Source organism: Pteronotus mesoamericanus, unplaced genomic scaffold, assembly GCF_021234165.1.
Source record: "Pteronotus mesoamericanus isolate MK-2021 breed Mesoamerican mustached bat unplaced genomic scaffold, CSHL_Meso_final contig_246, whole genome shotgun sequence".
Lineage (NCBI taxonomy): Eukaryota > Metazoa > Chordata > Mammalia > Chiroptera > Mormoopidae > Pteronotus > Pteronotus mesoamericanus.
The window spans coordinates 9,842,267-9,856,245 of record NW_026555104.1 but is presented as its reverse complement, the minus strand read 5'-3'; the positions used below and the strand labels follow the sequence as shown (position 1 = coordinate 9,856,245).

The 13,979-nt window shown below is 51.5% G+C and overlaps 1 protein-coding gene across 2 annotated transcripts in view; it reads left to right on the top strand.

Moving 5' to 3' along the window:
• Window positions 1-13,979, top strand: part of NOS2 (nitric oxide synthase 2) — a 35,795-nt gene that overhangs the window by 14,966 nt on the left and 6,850 nt on the right. For both annotated transcript variants that reach the window (XM_054573178.1, XM_054573177.1), the window contains exons 9-19: window positions 1,145-1,319; window positions 1,411-1,512; window positions 4,718-4,912; window positions 5,919-6,001; window positions 6,376-6,520; window positions 7,430-7,534; window positions 8,526-8,575; window positions 8,945-9,119; window positions 9,942-10,074; window positions 10,902-10,980; window positions 11,716-11,897. In XM_054573178.1, the coding sequence (XP_054429153.1) occupies window positions 1,145-1,319; window positions 1,411-1,512; window positions 4,718-4,912; window positions 5,919-6,001; window positions 6,376-6,520; window positions 7,430-7,534; window positions 8,526-8,575; window positions 8,945-9,119; window positions 9,942-10,074; window positions 10,902-10,980; window positions 11,716-11,897 (1,424 nt within the window). The remainder of the gene's footprint in view (window positions 1-1,144; window positions 1,320-1,410; window positions 1,513-4,717; window positions 4,913-5,918; window positions 6,002-6,375; window positions 6,521-7,429; window positions 7,535-8,525; window positions 8,576-8,944; window positions 9,120-9,941; window positions 10,075-10,901; window positions 10,981-11,715; window positions 11,898-13,979) is intronic.

Genomic DNA, 13,979 nt, shown 5'->3' with positions numbered 1-13,979 from the left:
TGAGGATATGTTATTGGTGGGGCGGGTGGGAGGGTGGAGCGGAGACTTGGACAGATGGGGTCCTAGGAGCTTGGGAGGCAGTGCCCCTGGGAGAGGAACCCCCGCAAGGCTCTGAGATTCTCACAGTGAGCAGCCCAGGCCTCTTTGCCTTCCCGCTCCAGACTGTGATGAAAGTACAGGCCTATGGCGACTTGCTCCAGGCAGCTCTCATAACCACAAAAATTACTTCCATATAGTGAGACTCACTATGTAACGACCATTGGGCTGGGTGCTTTTTTCTTTTCTTTTCTTTTCTTTCTTTCTTTTTTTTTTTTTGTCCCTTGAATATCCTGAAACACAGTCCTGTTTCTGGACCTTTGCACCTGCTGTTCCCCCACCCATTTCCCAGAGTTCATTTCTTCCTGTCAGTGAGGTCTCCCTGAATGTTAGTTACTCTGAGAAACCTCTTCTAAATGCCCAGTCCAGAGTAGGCACCTTCACTCTCTGAGTAACATATCACCTTGTCTCTGTCTTCCTATTTATTTATTTGTTTGTTTGTTTATTTGTTTGTTTACCTGTACATAGTCTAGAATCTAGATTCTAGACTGTAACCTCCTTGAGAATAAGGATCTTGCCTTTCTGTTTCAGCAATATATCCCCAACACTTAGCAGGGTGCCTGGTATATAGTAGGTGCTCACTTATAAATATTTCTAGAATAAATGAATATACAAATGAATGATAGCATTATCTTCACAATAATCTCCCTAGTTTGGTGCTATTATCTCCTTTTTAGTGGTGCGGATACTGAGGCTCAGAGGGTCTAAATAATATCCCAAAGCCACACAGCTGGTGAGCAGTAAGAACCTGAAACCAGGCTTTCTGACACGAGAGCCCTTTGCCGCTGTATTACGTTGGGTTCTCAACATTTGGCACAGGGCCTGGCATGTACTTGATTCTCACTATACATATGCACTAGGGAGCGAATGAGTGAATGAATGCATAATTAATGAATGACACCTAGTGTACCCATTCACCCCTCTGCTGGGATGAGATCAACACTTGCAAAGGAGTTATCTTGGCGGACTCTTTTCCTGAAGCTTTTTCGGGAGTGAGGGTGGGCAGACGTGATGGCCTCTGTTGCCAGTGGCTCTGTGTCCCTGCCAGGTACGAGTGGTTCCGGGAGCTGGAGCTGAAGTGGTACGCCCTGCCTGCGGTGTCCAACATGCTGCTCGAGGTGGGTGGCCTCGAGTTCCCAGGGTGCCCCTTCAACGGCTGGTACATGGGCACAGAGATCGGGGTCCGGGACTTCTGTGACGTCCAGCGCTACAACATCCTGGAGGTAACTGGGACCATCAAACTGGCTCAGCTGGAGGTGTGGGCCTGTGGTTTGGTCCCAAGGACTGCTATGCCCCATTTCTCTGCCTCTGCAGGAAGTGGGCAGAAGGATGGGCCTGGAAACGCACAAGCTGGCCTCACTCTGGAAAGACCAGGCTGTCATTGAGATCAACGTTGCCGTGCTCCACAGTTTCCAGGTATATCCGGTGTTCTGTAGGTCTGAAGCCTTTCCTGGAGGAGGGTCACCTGGGCCAGCCGCTCACGCCATGCTTGGTTTTCCCCCTACAGCCCCATTCACATATTCATGTGTCACACAAGCACTGAACAGCTAGTTTGTGCTGCATGCTGTGCTCGGTGCTGGGGACAGAGACAAACAAGCCCTCTCGCTAACTCTGGGTCTTCTGGCGTAACTTGTAGGCATCTAGCAACAGGCAACTACTTTCCTCCCAAGACCGATCAGCCCTGTGTTTAAGCACTGAATCCTGTCCTCTCTCAATTTCTCCAGGGCTTGAATCCTGAAAATATCTCCCCTTTCTCTCCTGTACCATCAGCATCTCCCTTGCCACTGGACCATTCCCATGAATACCAACAGGACATCATGGTAGCCATCTCAAAGAAATACATGGCTAGCTGATCCAGTAACTCCCCCAGCTACAACTTGTTTTCTGCTCCCCTTTACAGCAAAACCAAGGAAAGATCTCATGACAGGTCCTCATTCCCGAGCCACTCCAGTCAGGTGTTTGTCCTCTACCACTCTCCCGGTCACGCTGGAATTCTTGCTGGTTTCCAAATTCACCAATGTAGTTCCCGCCTCAGGGCCTTTGCTCTTGCTTTTCCCTCTGCCCAGAATACTCTTCTCACAGATCACCCTATGGCCAGCCCTCTCCCTTCAACCAGGTCCCAACTGTCACCTCCTCAGAGCAGCCCTCCTTGACCATGCAGTATAAAATGACACCCTCATGCCACTTCTGTCCTGTCTCTCTCTCTCTTATTCCTTTAACTGTCTTATTTTTCTTTATAATACTTATTATAAGTATTCATAGTACACCCACTTCTTTCTTTCTTTGTTGCTTTGCTCCCACACCCCTAGAATGTGAGCTCCAGGGGACAGTGTCTTGTCTCTCTTGTTCACTGCTCTGCCTCTAGAGTCCAGAAGAGTCTCTGGCACATGGTAGATTCTAAAGATATGTCTTGAGTGAATGAATGAGAGCTCACATCCAGGTGAGCCCTGGTGCTCTTGTTTCCCTGTACTGAGCGACAATGTCTGCCCCTTGGCCCACACCCAGCAGGTGGGTTCCTGTATGGGGAAGCCCGTTGGGCCATCTTCTGCTCTTACTCATGTAAACACACCCCTTTCTTTTGGGAAGGAGGCATAGGATGTGTGAAGATATTACTTTAGAAGTTGGGACCATCTCCACAAAGGGGCAGATGTCCTGGAGGCCAGACCTCTGGGCTAAGAGTCATTCATTCATTCAGCAAAGTTTCACGGAGCATTTTCCTTGTGCCAGGCACTAGGCTGGGCCAAGGATGTGAGTGGTGAACAAAATAGACCAAAATTCTCTTCCTCGGTTCATTCCTGGGTTTCGGCCCCACAAAAAAAAAAGAAAAGAAAAGAAAAGAAAAATCTGTCCTTGTGCAATAGAGTGGCTAACATTAAACAATCACGCAGTAAATATTTACAATCACACACTGTTCCCCATGACTGGTCATCCCATAAGCAGGTCAGGCTTGTGTGTTGATTGGGGGTGGTAGCCTTGAGGCAGGACAGGAAGAGCCCCCTGGGGCCGTCCCCGCCCGGGAAGGCCGGGAAGGTCGCCCTGGCTGTGGGCCACACATCCTGACCCCTGGGGGCCCCCAGCATCAGCCATGACACTGGCAGGATGCAGATATGTCCTCAGAAATCCCCTGATCCTTTGCTGTCTCTTGCCCATTGCTGACCACGTTCCCCGCCACTGTTTTTGAGTCTCCAGGACTTCCTTGTCACTTTCCTTCATGGCAAAAAAACTTCGAAAGACTTGGCCTTGCTTCCTAATCTGTAGGGCAGAGATAATCATAGTACCATCCTCACTAGGCTACTGGAAGAATTCAATGAAATGTATGCAAAACGTTTAGCTGAGCTGCCTGGCCCACAGTGAACATTTAGTAAGCCCTTGTTTTGTTGTTATTATTATTTATTATTGTTGCCATCATTATTACAATGATTATCATCAGCTCCTGAGCTTAAAACGGGTCTGGCACTCGGGAGCCACTATATGTGTCTGTATAAATTTTAGAAGGTGTGGCTGGGCCTACGGGGGCCTCTACCAGCTAGCTCCTCTCTCCTCCTGGCCTTGACTCTTGCTGTGTCCTCCCTCAGGTATGCCTGTCTCTAGCCTAACTTCTACCCATTCCTCAAGACTCACCACCTCTTCAAAGATGTCCCTGAAAACCCCCACCGCAGCCTCCAGGCCGCTGTCTGAGCTAAGCCCTCTCCCCTGCCCTCCATCAGCGCCTGCGCCCACCTCCATCGTAACTTCTATCAGACCACGGGAAACAGCTGATGTCCCTCTGCCTCCCCCAGTCAGAATATAATCTGATGCAGAGATGGGACCCTGTCTTTCATTTCTGTAATGCCAGTGCCTTACGCTATGCCTGGCAGACAGAAATAATAACAGCAGCTAACAATTGAGCACGTTCTGTGCTTTACTTGTAATAATACTGCATCTTTTCAATCACCTTATGATGTCAGAACTGTTATCATCCCCACTTTACAGATGAGGACACTGAGGCCTAGTGAGGTCCGGGAACTAATTACTTAAGGTCACATGGCTAATAAGGCCAAGGTTTGAACCACTATATTAAACGTCTCCTGACTGAATAAGTTGCCCCTAACATTGAAGGGTCATTCTGGAAAGGCTCAGACCCTTTGGCTTTTAACTTTAGGATTGTGGTCACCGTCTTCCACACACTTCACTTCTCTTCAGAGGGGTCTAGGTCCTTTTTGGCCAAGAGAGCCACATCCTTGGGGAAGTGACTCCTGGAACTCTACCAGCAAAAGTGCACTGTAGCTTGATTTGTTAGCATCCAGAAAGAGCCATTCGCTGGGAATTTGGGGAGGCTTGTGGGCATGGCCTGAGAAGCTGGGCACTGTCCCCAGAGGGCCAACAGGAGGTCCCATTTGATCTGGAGGCTGACCATGGCCATGGTGATTTTTTTTTTTGGCTCTTTCAGAGGCTCTGAAAGTCCCTTTCATTTGGGTATTTATCTTCAGCGGTGAGGAGGGGGCCAGGAGGAATTGCTGTCCCGTTTTACAGATTCCCAGGCCTTCTCATGGTTTATCCGGGAGCCCTGCAATCAACAGACCGCTCTCCTGACTCTCCTATCCCTTGTCTCAACTCCCCTTCTTGCCTCCTTCTGACGTAGAAGCAGAATGTGACCATCATGGACCACCACTCAGCTGCAGAGTCTTTCATGAAGTACATGCAGAATGAGTACCGGTCCCGCGGGGGCTGCCCTGCTGACTGGGTTTGGCTGGTGCCCCCGATTTCTGGAAGCATCACCCCTGTGTTCCACCAGGAGATGTTAAACTATGTCCTGTCCCCTTTCTACTACTACCAGGTAACAGGAAGGCCTTCCTCTCCTCTCTGTCTTGGGAGCTCAGGGTAGAAAGACTGTCGGCATGTGTGTTTATACATGTGTGTGCTTGCATGTTTGTGTGCATCTGTGTGCGCCCGTGCATGCTCACTCGTGCAGGACATATGAGGAAGGATCAGGGACACAGGCATATTTAAATGCTTCTTAGGCTTGACTCAAAGATGTTCATTTCCACAGGGCATGGAACTGAAGGAAATTCCTTACACTGTCTCTTTGGTGGCCGTTGCTCTGACATGGTTCAGGCTCCCGGGGGTGACCACCATGGCACCTGCCTCTGTGGGAGGACCCTAAACAGTCCCATAGCATCATGGTGCAGAGCTTGGCTCCCAGGTCAGGCGCACCTGGTGGAGGCGGAGTGTCATTTCACCCATCTCAGCCCAGATTTTTTCACCTCTAAAGGGACTGGCCTTAATTTCACATAGGAGGTTGTAAGGATCACGTGAGCTGCTGTATGTAACAGCTGAGCCCAGTGCCCAACAAAACGCACTCAATAAACATCATGCCTTGAAACAAGCTCATTTTTTGTTAAGAAGGACTTTGGTTAGATTTGGGAAGAACTTCCTTGCTCTAAAGGTGATCAGTAGGGTGACTTATTGTCCTGGACAGTTGGCATCTGTTGTCATAGAACCTTGTTTCACTCTCGAAGGTGTCTATGCATCATATCGTCTTGCGAGTGATAAGACACTAAAAACAAGAGAAGTGGGGCCTTTTCATTCCAGAGAGACACTAATGACCATAAAACCAACTGGCCACTGGTACATGCAGGCTCCGTGCTGGACCGGAGCTGCCGCTCTGAGGGACACAGACAGGCAGCGCCGTCGGAGTGGGGCTCTCAGTGAGGGCGGGGGTTGGGACAGGGCCTGCTCGCCCCCAGCTCACGAAGGGCACAGAGGGTCCGCCGTCCCGCCAGCACCTCAGCACAGGCTGGGCCGGGCCTGCCTTGCTCTCATACCAGCCCTCTCTTCCGAAGGTGGAGGCCTGGAAAACCCATGTCTGGCAGGACGAGAAGCGGAGACCCCGGCGAAGAGAGATTCGATTCCAAGTGGTGGTTAAGTAAGTGGGAGCGGCCAGTGTTGCCATCTTCCTTCTAGTCAGCCAGCCCTTCTAGGCCTCGTAGGGCAGGGAACAAAGAGAAAAGATGGTCCTGATTAAGTTTGGCTGCCAGAGGTCCCCACATCAATTCCAAGGGTCACCTGTTGCCATTGTCCCCACCCTCTCTCTCCTCCATTTTCCCAAAGGGGCTAAGCAGGAGTTGAGCGGGTGAGGGGAGGAGAAGGGGGGGGAGTCGTTTGCTGGCTGGTGAAAAATGTGGGTTCTTTCAACTCAACCTGCCCCACTTTAAACACTGGCCCTCCTCCCACCCTCCTGGGCCCCCATCTTCCTCTGGAAGGATGACTCAGCATGTGCCTGTCTGTCGGTCTCCACAGAGCCGTGCTCTTCGCCTCTATGCTGATGCGCAAGACCATGGCGTCCCGAGTCAGAGCCACAATCCTTTTTGCGACAGAGATGGGAAAATCAGAAACGCTGGCCCAGGACCTGGGTGCCTTGTTCAGCTGTGCCTTCAACCCCAAGGTATCTGACCCGGCTGGGTGTGCGCTGTTTTCTCTGTCTGCGTTCAAGGAGTTTTGGGGAAAGGTCAGACGGTTGCTCTGCCCCTGGGTGGCCCAGAGCCTTGGATGTGCTGCTGTTCGTGGTAAATCGCTGATAGGAGGAGACGTGTCTAGGGCTTCCCACACTCACACAGTAAATACGTTTTTCAGAGTGTTCCAGGGAAGGCAGGTTGAGAAACACATTTCTAATGAATCCAAGTCTCAATATACATGAGCTTCTCTAGATGAATTTTATTCCCGTTTACTGAACACCTTCCATACACGGTGCATGGGGAAAGGAAGGGGGCAAAGGATGAATAAAGTGCAGACAAATAAAACAAACCCGCAAAGGGATAGTCATTCGTTGCATCAGTACTGTACTTTATTCTTCATCTCTGAAGGCCCCCCAGTCCTGTAGGCCCGGGGGGTGGGGCAGGAGGCAGTGAGGGCGCGGTTAGTGTCAGGCAGAGTAGGTGGGTCCCAGAGCTGCCGAAGGAGTCATCGTCTTTGTAACCTGCTCATCCCATTTTTGTGGGAAACGTGTCCACACACTCAGAATCCAAAGTAGCCATGGAAGTGGCAAAAGTGTTTTGATTTGGGACGTGCAGCATTTGGGAAGCAAGCCCTCCAGGGCTTGCTGACGTCGTAGCGTTGGGGCTCGAGGCGTGGAGACTCGAGACATGTGTTCGAGCCGGTTCACTTGGCAGGGATTTGTTCGGTGCTCACCTCCTCTGTGCCACGCCGGTGCTGGGAGGGGGCAGCAGCAGGGGGACAGGAGGACGAAGGGGGCGAACGGCCTGGGGAGGGGGAGGGCGGCACAGGGGGTCCGGGGAGGGCGCAGAGGACCCCAGCCTGAGAGCCGCGGGCTGACGCCCACCCTGGTGCCCTACAGGTTCTCTGCATGGACGAGTACAGGCTGAGCAGCCTGGAGGAAGAGCGGCTGCTGCTGGTGGTGACCAGCACGTTTGGGAACGGAGGCTCCCCCGGCAATGGAGAGGTGGGTGGCCCAGGCCCCAGTGTCTGGGGGGTGGCAGGGCCCAAGAGCACCAAGGAAAGGGCCTGGGGGATTCAGCACGTCCTGAGGAGGACGTTTGGAAGTGAGTGCTCAGACCGCCCTGGGTTGCCCTAAGGTCGGCCATTTGCCTGTGTCCTTCGTAATTTTCGCCATGTGCCTGTACCACCTTCCCTGTGACACACTTAAACGTCCTCAGTAGAGTTCAGTAAAGTGACCTCGCTTTTAAAATGCAACAATTCATGTTTAAAAGAAATTTTATATCCGTCTCACAAATGGAAAGCCAACAAAAAGTAAATCCAATGAAAACCAAACAGTTACTGAATTTTAGCTAGGAATTATTACCTAACTGTGGCTTGCTTAGTTTTTTGGTTTTTTTGTTTTTAAAGAATAATAAGCAAGTATTAGAAAGGTATTAAGTCTCCATTAATAACAATCTGAGACTTTCTCTCTAGTGCTCAGAAGAACAAAACACATAAATAAATAAATAAACTGGAATAAATTTAAAAAAATTCCAGAAAACAGAATACTTTCTTACAACGAGATTTGACACTGTATCGGCTAGGCCATATACCACCTAAAATTACCTTGAGTTCCTGGGAAATGAGGATTATTTTAGAAAATGTGGCAACAGTTGTTGCTCTCACAAGGTTCCAAACAAGAAGAGGGGTTCGCTCACACCCCCGTGGGAAACCCTCCAGACACGCCCTGCTGTGAGGCAGGCCCCTCTGCCAGGGCTGGTTGGGCTGGAGGTGGGGACGTTCTGGGTCCCCCACTGAGGGTCAAGACCACATGAGTGGCTAAGGCTGAACTTGCCCCTGAGCCCCAGCCAGGTACACAAAACCCAGCTTATATTCGTGGATCCTGAACCTTCTGTAAGATGTGGCCAGATCTTATCTGGGCCACCAGAAGAAAAGAAACAATACTGCTTTTGTGAATCCTGTCCTGAGAATTTTGTGGTTCTCTCTCTTTCTAGAAACTGAAGAAATCCCTCTTCATGCTGAAAGAGCTCACCAACAAGTTCAGGTAAGGCTGTTCCCCACCCCGACTTGTCTGAGCCCCACCTCAGGGACCCAGGGTCTGGAAATGGGTGTGGAAGGGGGTCTTCTCTGGGGTGTCCAGACACAGAGAGAGCCGGTCCTCAGCGTGTGTTGAGGATCAAATCAGGGAATCCAAGTCCCTCCTACTGGTCTGCAGGCCAAACATGTGGCTGGTCTTCAGAGTTGGTGACAAGACTCAGATGCCAAAGAGGACCAGAAGGGAGCATACACTGTTGGGCCCAATGCTGGCTGGAATGGGAGTCCCTGAGGCCGGCCTTCTGGGCTGTGGAGGGGTGGGCGCTGCCTGCCTGGGCCGTCTCGCTCCATTCTCTGTGCGTGTGTCCTCCTCTGGCAGGTATGCCGTGTTCGGCCTCGGTTCCAGCATGTACCCTCAGTTCTGCGCCTTTGCTCATGATGTCGACCAGAAGCTGTCCCACCTGGGAGCGTCTCAGCTCACCCCGACGGGGGAAGGGGACGAGCTCAGCGGACAGGAGGAGGCCTTCCGCAGCTGGGCCGTGCAGACCTTCAAGGTCAGTTCCTCGCTGGAGCTGTCCCGCAGCGCGGACAGGGCACTGTGGTGCATTCGTGCCCAGGACGTCTGTGCGGGGCATCCTGGGTGGCGTGACCCCTGCCTAGTCCAACAAATCAATCAATTTGTTGATTGGTCCCAGGTGTGGGCTGGGCTGCAGGGCGAGGGCTCAGATTGCTGCTGCTCTTCCTCAGCCCCCAGAAGAGCTCCACTGTAAGCATGTGTCCCGGGGCAGGAGAAGGTCGCTAGGATGCCTCCCTGCATTCTGGGAGGCTTGGTTTGAGATCTTACCCCCTCTCACTGGCCAGCTCTTCTCTTGACAACCTTGCGTCGTTTCAAGTCTCCCAGCCACAGAGTGCTCGGGGACAGGGACCACACAGTTGAGTTCTTTGGACCTATATCAGTGGGCCTTTGTTGCTTGGGTTTGACTCCTCTGACTTAGCAAACTCCTCATTTACGCAAAGCGTTTCACCCTGTGGTGCTTAGGAACACCGGCTTGAGTCAGGGCCAGCGTGATTCCCAAGCCCAGGTCTCCTCCAGTGATTTTGCATCAGGACAATGGGGGCAATCAAACCTACCCCACGGTGTGGTCATGCAGATAAGATGAGATACTGTCAAAATTAATATTCGCCATAATAGCAATAGCTAGCATGCGCCAAGCCTGGCACCGCTTTGAGTCTACACAACAGCCCGATCAGATTAGTGTGCTTAGTAATTTAACGAAACACTTAGCTTGTTGTAAGGGCCTAAAAAGTGAGAGCCCTTACATTTGGTGGTGATGCTGCTGTTGCTCGTTAATACCGATTCGCTCTATCTCCCTCAGGCAGCCTGTGAGACGTTCGATGTCCGAGGCAAGGACCGCATTCAGATCCCCAAGCGCTACACCACCAGTGCGACCTGGGACCCGCACCACTACAGGCTCGTGCAGGACTCACAGCCTTTGGACCTCAACAAAGGTACCAGCTTCCCTGTACCACACGCGGCTTGTTTGCCCTGCCTGCTGGGTTGGGGGGTCATTGAGCCATGAGCCTGTGGTTGAAAAGAGCAGTAGGAGCTTCTGAAGAGGGGCAGCTGGCCTAGGGCTGCCAGGCGTCTCCCCGTTGTGGCCTTCAAGAGCCAGTCGGGGTGCCAGAATTGAGGCCTTGCTTTGTCCATGACGGAGGCCATATCAGGAGGAAGCCCTGGGAGGGAGGTGAAGAGAGAAGGAAATGCTCCAGCTGAGGGCCTCCTGTGTGCCAAGCACTGTGATGGACTCTTTGCCCACCTCTAAGCAAACCCTGACACTCATCCTTCAAGAAGGACACAGAGAAACTGAAGTCCAGGGAGCTAAAGCAAGTTGCCAGCATGTGGCCACATTGAGATTTGCGTCCCGCCCTTCCAGTGCCAACGATGGCCAAGTATTTGTAGAGAACATTCTGTAGAGGCAATTGCAGAACATTCTGCAACCTGTGACCTCTCAGCAGTGCCCTCCAGATGCTGTGCCTCCGTGCTTTCTCTTTTCTTGTGCCATGAGTTTGGTGGTCCTGCAGATTTCTGCTCGTTTAGGACGTCCCCAGCCTCAGTGATGCTCTCCCACATCGCTGGAAATCCCTATATTTGGGCCTCTAAGTTGCATTTCCTAACACCTAGCAGCCACACGACCACCCTCTGTCAGACCAAAGGTCTTCATTTGTGATTCAGAGGTGCAGTAGGAAAGGGATGTCATTGACTCAGACACATGGAGGCTGCCCCACCAATGCTTAAAAGCCACTTGGCCATTTCTCTGTCTGTCTGTCCCCTGCAGCCCTCAGCAGTATGCACGCCAAGAATGTGTTCACCATGAAGCTCAAGTCACGGCAGAATCTACAGAGTCCAAAATCCAGGTAGGGTGGAGTACAGGGCTTCTTGGGTGATGGTCCACAGATTTTATTTTAGTGAAGGAAAGACCAGAGCAAGTCAGTCTTTGAGAAAGGGGAAGTGTCCATGAGCATGAGCGATGGGGCCGTTGGTGAGGACCAGCTTCATGGTAACCCCGTGGCCACCAGTGCCTTTACATCTGGTCTCCATCAACGATGGGCCACTTTTCCAGCTTCGGAACTAGGTACCTGCTTCATTTCCTGTCCTTAACTCTCACCAAAAGGGGAGCGCAAGAGGAAACCAAACCATTTGGCGTTTTCTTAAGAACGTCCAGAAAAAGTTGAGCAGAGAAGGACATCCCCCCACCAGGGCAAGCCAGCGGGTACTCTGTGCTGTCCTCCCCCCACTTCTTTAGGAAAACCTGGGCTTTGTTCTAGTAAAAACAGGATTTGTGCTGGGGACAAGGAAAGGTTTGTCCCAGTGCCTACATATCTCCCAGAGGGTTGCTTTCTTCGGGCTGAGTCTGTGGTCCAGCCCTCGCGGGTTCAGGTGGGTTGTGCAGCGAAGGGATCAGCGCACTCCCCCCCCACGGAGAAGCCTCAGGCCTGGTCAGCCCCAGGTCCTCTTCAGTGACCTGCGCTCATAGAGCCAGGCAGGAAGATGAAAGGAGGGCATATTTCCTGGGGAAACCAGCCCACCTGTCGGGAAACTCTGGAGGAAATCCTGGTGGCATCACCAGAGGCTTCTTGTCCCTTCTCCAGCCGCACCACCGTCCTAGTGGAACTCTCCTGTGAGAGTGGTCAAGGTCTCAGCTACCTGCCGGGGGAGCACCTGGGGGTTTTCCCAAGCAACCAGCCGGCCCTGGTGCAAGGCATTTTGGAGCGAGTGGTGGATGGCCCTGCACCTCACCAACCTGTGTGTCTGGAGACCCTCAGCGAGACCGGTGAGCTCCCTACACACCCAGCATTCCCCCCCCCCCGCCCCCTGTCAACTCCTCAACCAGCTGATGGGAAGGGCCTGGGCCTGCGCTGCAGGCAGATGACCTTGGCCTTCCTGCTGGGTGGGTGGGCCCCCCAGCCGGCGCTAAAGCGACCTTGCAAACAGTTCTCAACCAGCAAAAAGGGAAGCTTCTTTGGGATGATCTGCCCAACACCAAAGGTTGGAGAGTCTTTTCCCCTTTATTCTTTTGCTTATCTGGTCACTCTTTTGTTGATTGGCCAATTCATTCATTTTTCCATCACAATTTTATCTGGTGATATCTGTAAATGCCCTGGGCTAAAAAAAAAATGAATGAGATTCAGTGTCTGCCCTCAGAGAGCTCACTACCTAGTATGAGAGGCAGGTATGCAAGAATATTCATAGTAATCATTATTATAATATTAACAGTAGCAGCTAGCATTTATTGGGCAATTACTCTATGCCAGCATTTTACATGCATCGTCTCTTTAGCCCCCACAACAGACACATGTGTGCAGCTTGCCTGGTGACATACTAGAGAAATGTGGACACCATGTAAAAATAGTGAGGTCTGAAGTTTCGAGTTCCGGATCCATCACTTACCCGCTATGTGACCTTGGGCATATGAGTTAACTACTCTAGGCTTTATTTCTTTGTCTCTAAAATAGAGATAAGAGGGCCTTCCTTGGAGGCCTGTTTTGAAGAACAAATGAGTAGATACACATACAGCCTTCACCACAATTCCTGGCACCAAATAAGTGCAGGAGTGGAGGAATGTCCATTTCCCATAGGCGAATGAAAATTTGTTCACAAGGTCAGACGATACACCTTGAGTCTCCTTGGATCCCAAAATGTATAACATTTTCACATTTTCATGGCATTCTAATTTCATACTGCTACCCCACCAAGGGTCTGATTTATCCCCGCTTCCCGGGGCAATGAGCTTGGGCAGGCCTTAGGTGGCCAGGACAGGGTGGCATCTCCTGGCCAGCCTCATTGGGGAGAAGCCACTGTCCTGGGGCATGTCCAGGGCCCCCATCCTGAGCCCCGGCGAGGCTGTCTGTCTGTGTGGTGAGCACAGTACAGGGTGATGGGCACCAGGCGCGGAACACTAATGAGATCTACCATCACGGGCCTCCTGCCATACGACTTGCCCTCTGGCCTTAGCTTTCTCGGTGATAATGACACCTTCAAGAATGTGTCCTCCTGCCCGGCTGTTGTGGCTCAGTGGACTGAGTGCCAGCCTATGAACCAAGGTGCCACTGATTCGATTCCCAGTCAGCGCACATGCCTGGGTTGCGGGCCGGGACCCCAATAAGGGGTACACAAGAGGCAACCGCATATTGATGTTTCTCTCCCTCTCTTTCTCCCTCCCTTCCTCTCTCTAAAAAAAATAAATAAATACAATCTTTTTTAAAAATGAAAAAAAAAAAAAAAAGAACATGTTCCCTTGAAGAGAGGAGCCAAAATAGGAAAGCAGGGGCTAGAGAAACAAAGGGTGGCACCGTATCCCACTGCCCAGGAGAGTGTGAGACAGCCTGAAACCTGGGGACGAGGGGACAGAGATAGCCTCATGACTGTAGGGAGACACATGTGGCTCATCAGGCCTTGCGTCTAGATGAAACAATGTCATATTCATATTTTTACCTAAAATTTACTGAGCGCCTGTGTCCCAGACACTGTGCTTACTCTTAGGCTGCACTATTTCATTCAGAGTTCATATAAGCCTCACGAGACAAGTGTTCTTATCACATCTGCTTAACAGAGGCAGAACCTTTGAAAGGCTCAGAGAGCTCAGTCAACCAACCAGTAAGTGGAGAGCCAGAGTTTGAACCCACATCTATGGGCCCCAGGGTTCATGCTGTGACCGCCCTGTATACTGGCTCTTAGGACTACTTGAGACTCACCACCTCCCTTCTGGGTGATTGGCAGCTCTCCTGGCACCTCTTGGTATAGTATGCCAGGGGACCGTGGTCATGGGCTTTTCTCTAAATGAACAACCAGCCTCTAGGGTATACATAGGTCTCTGGTGGATTTTTGTCACTGTGAGCCTGAAGTTCACCTGTGG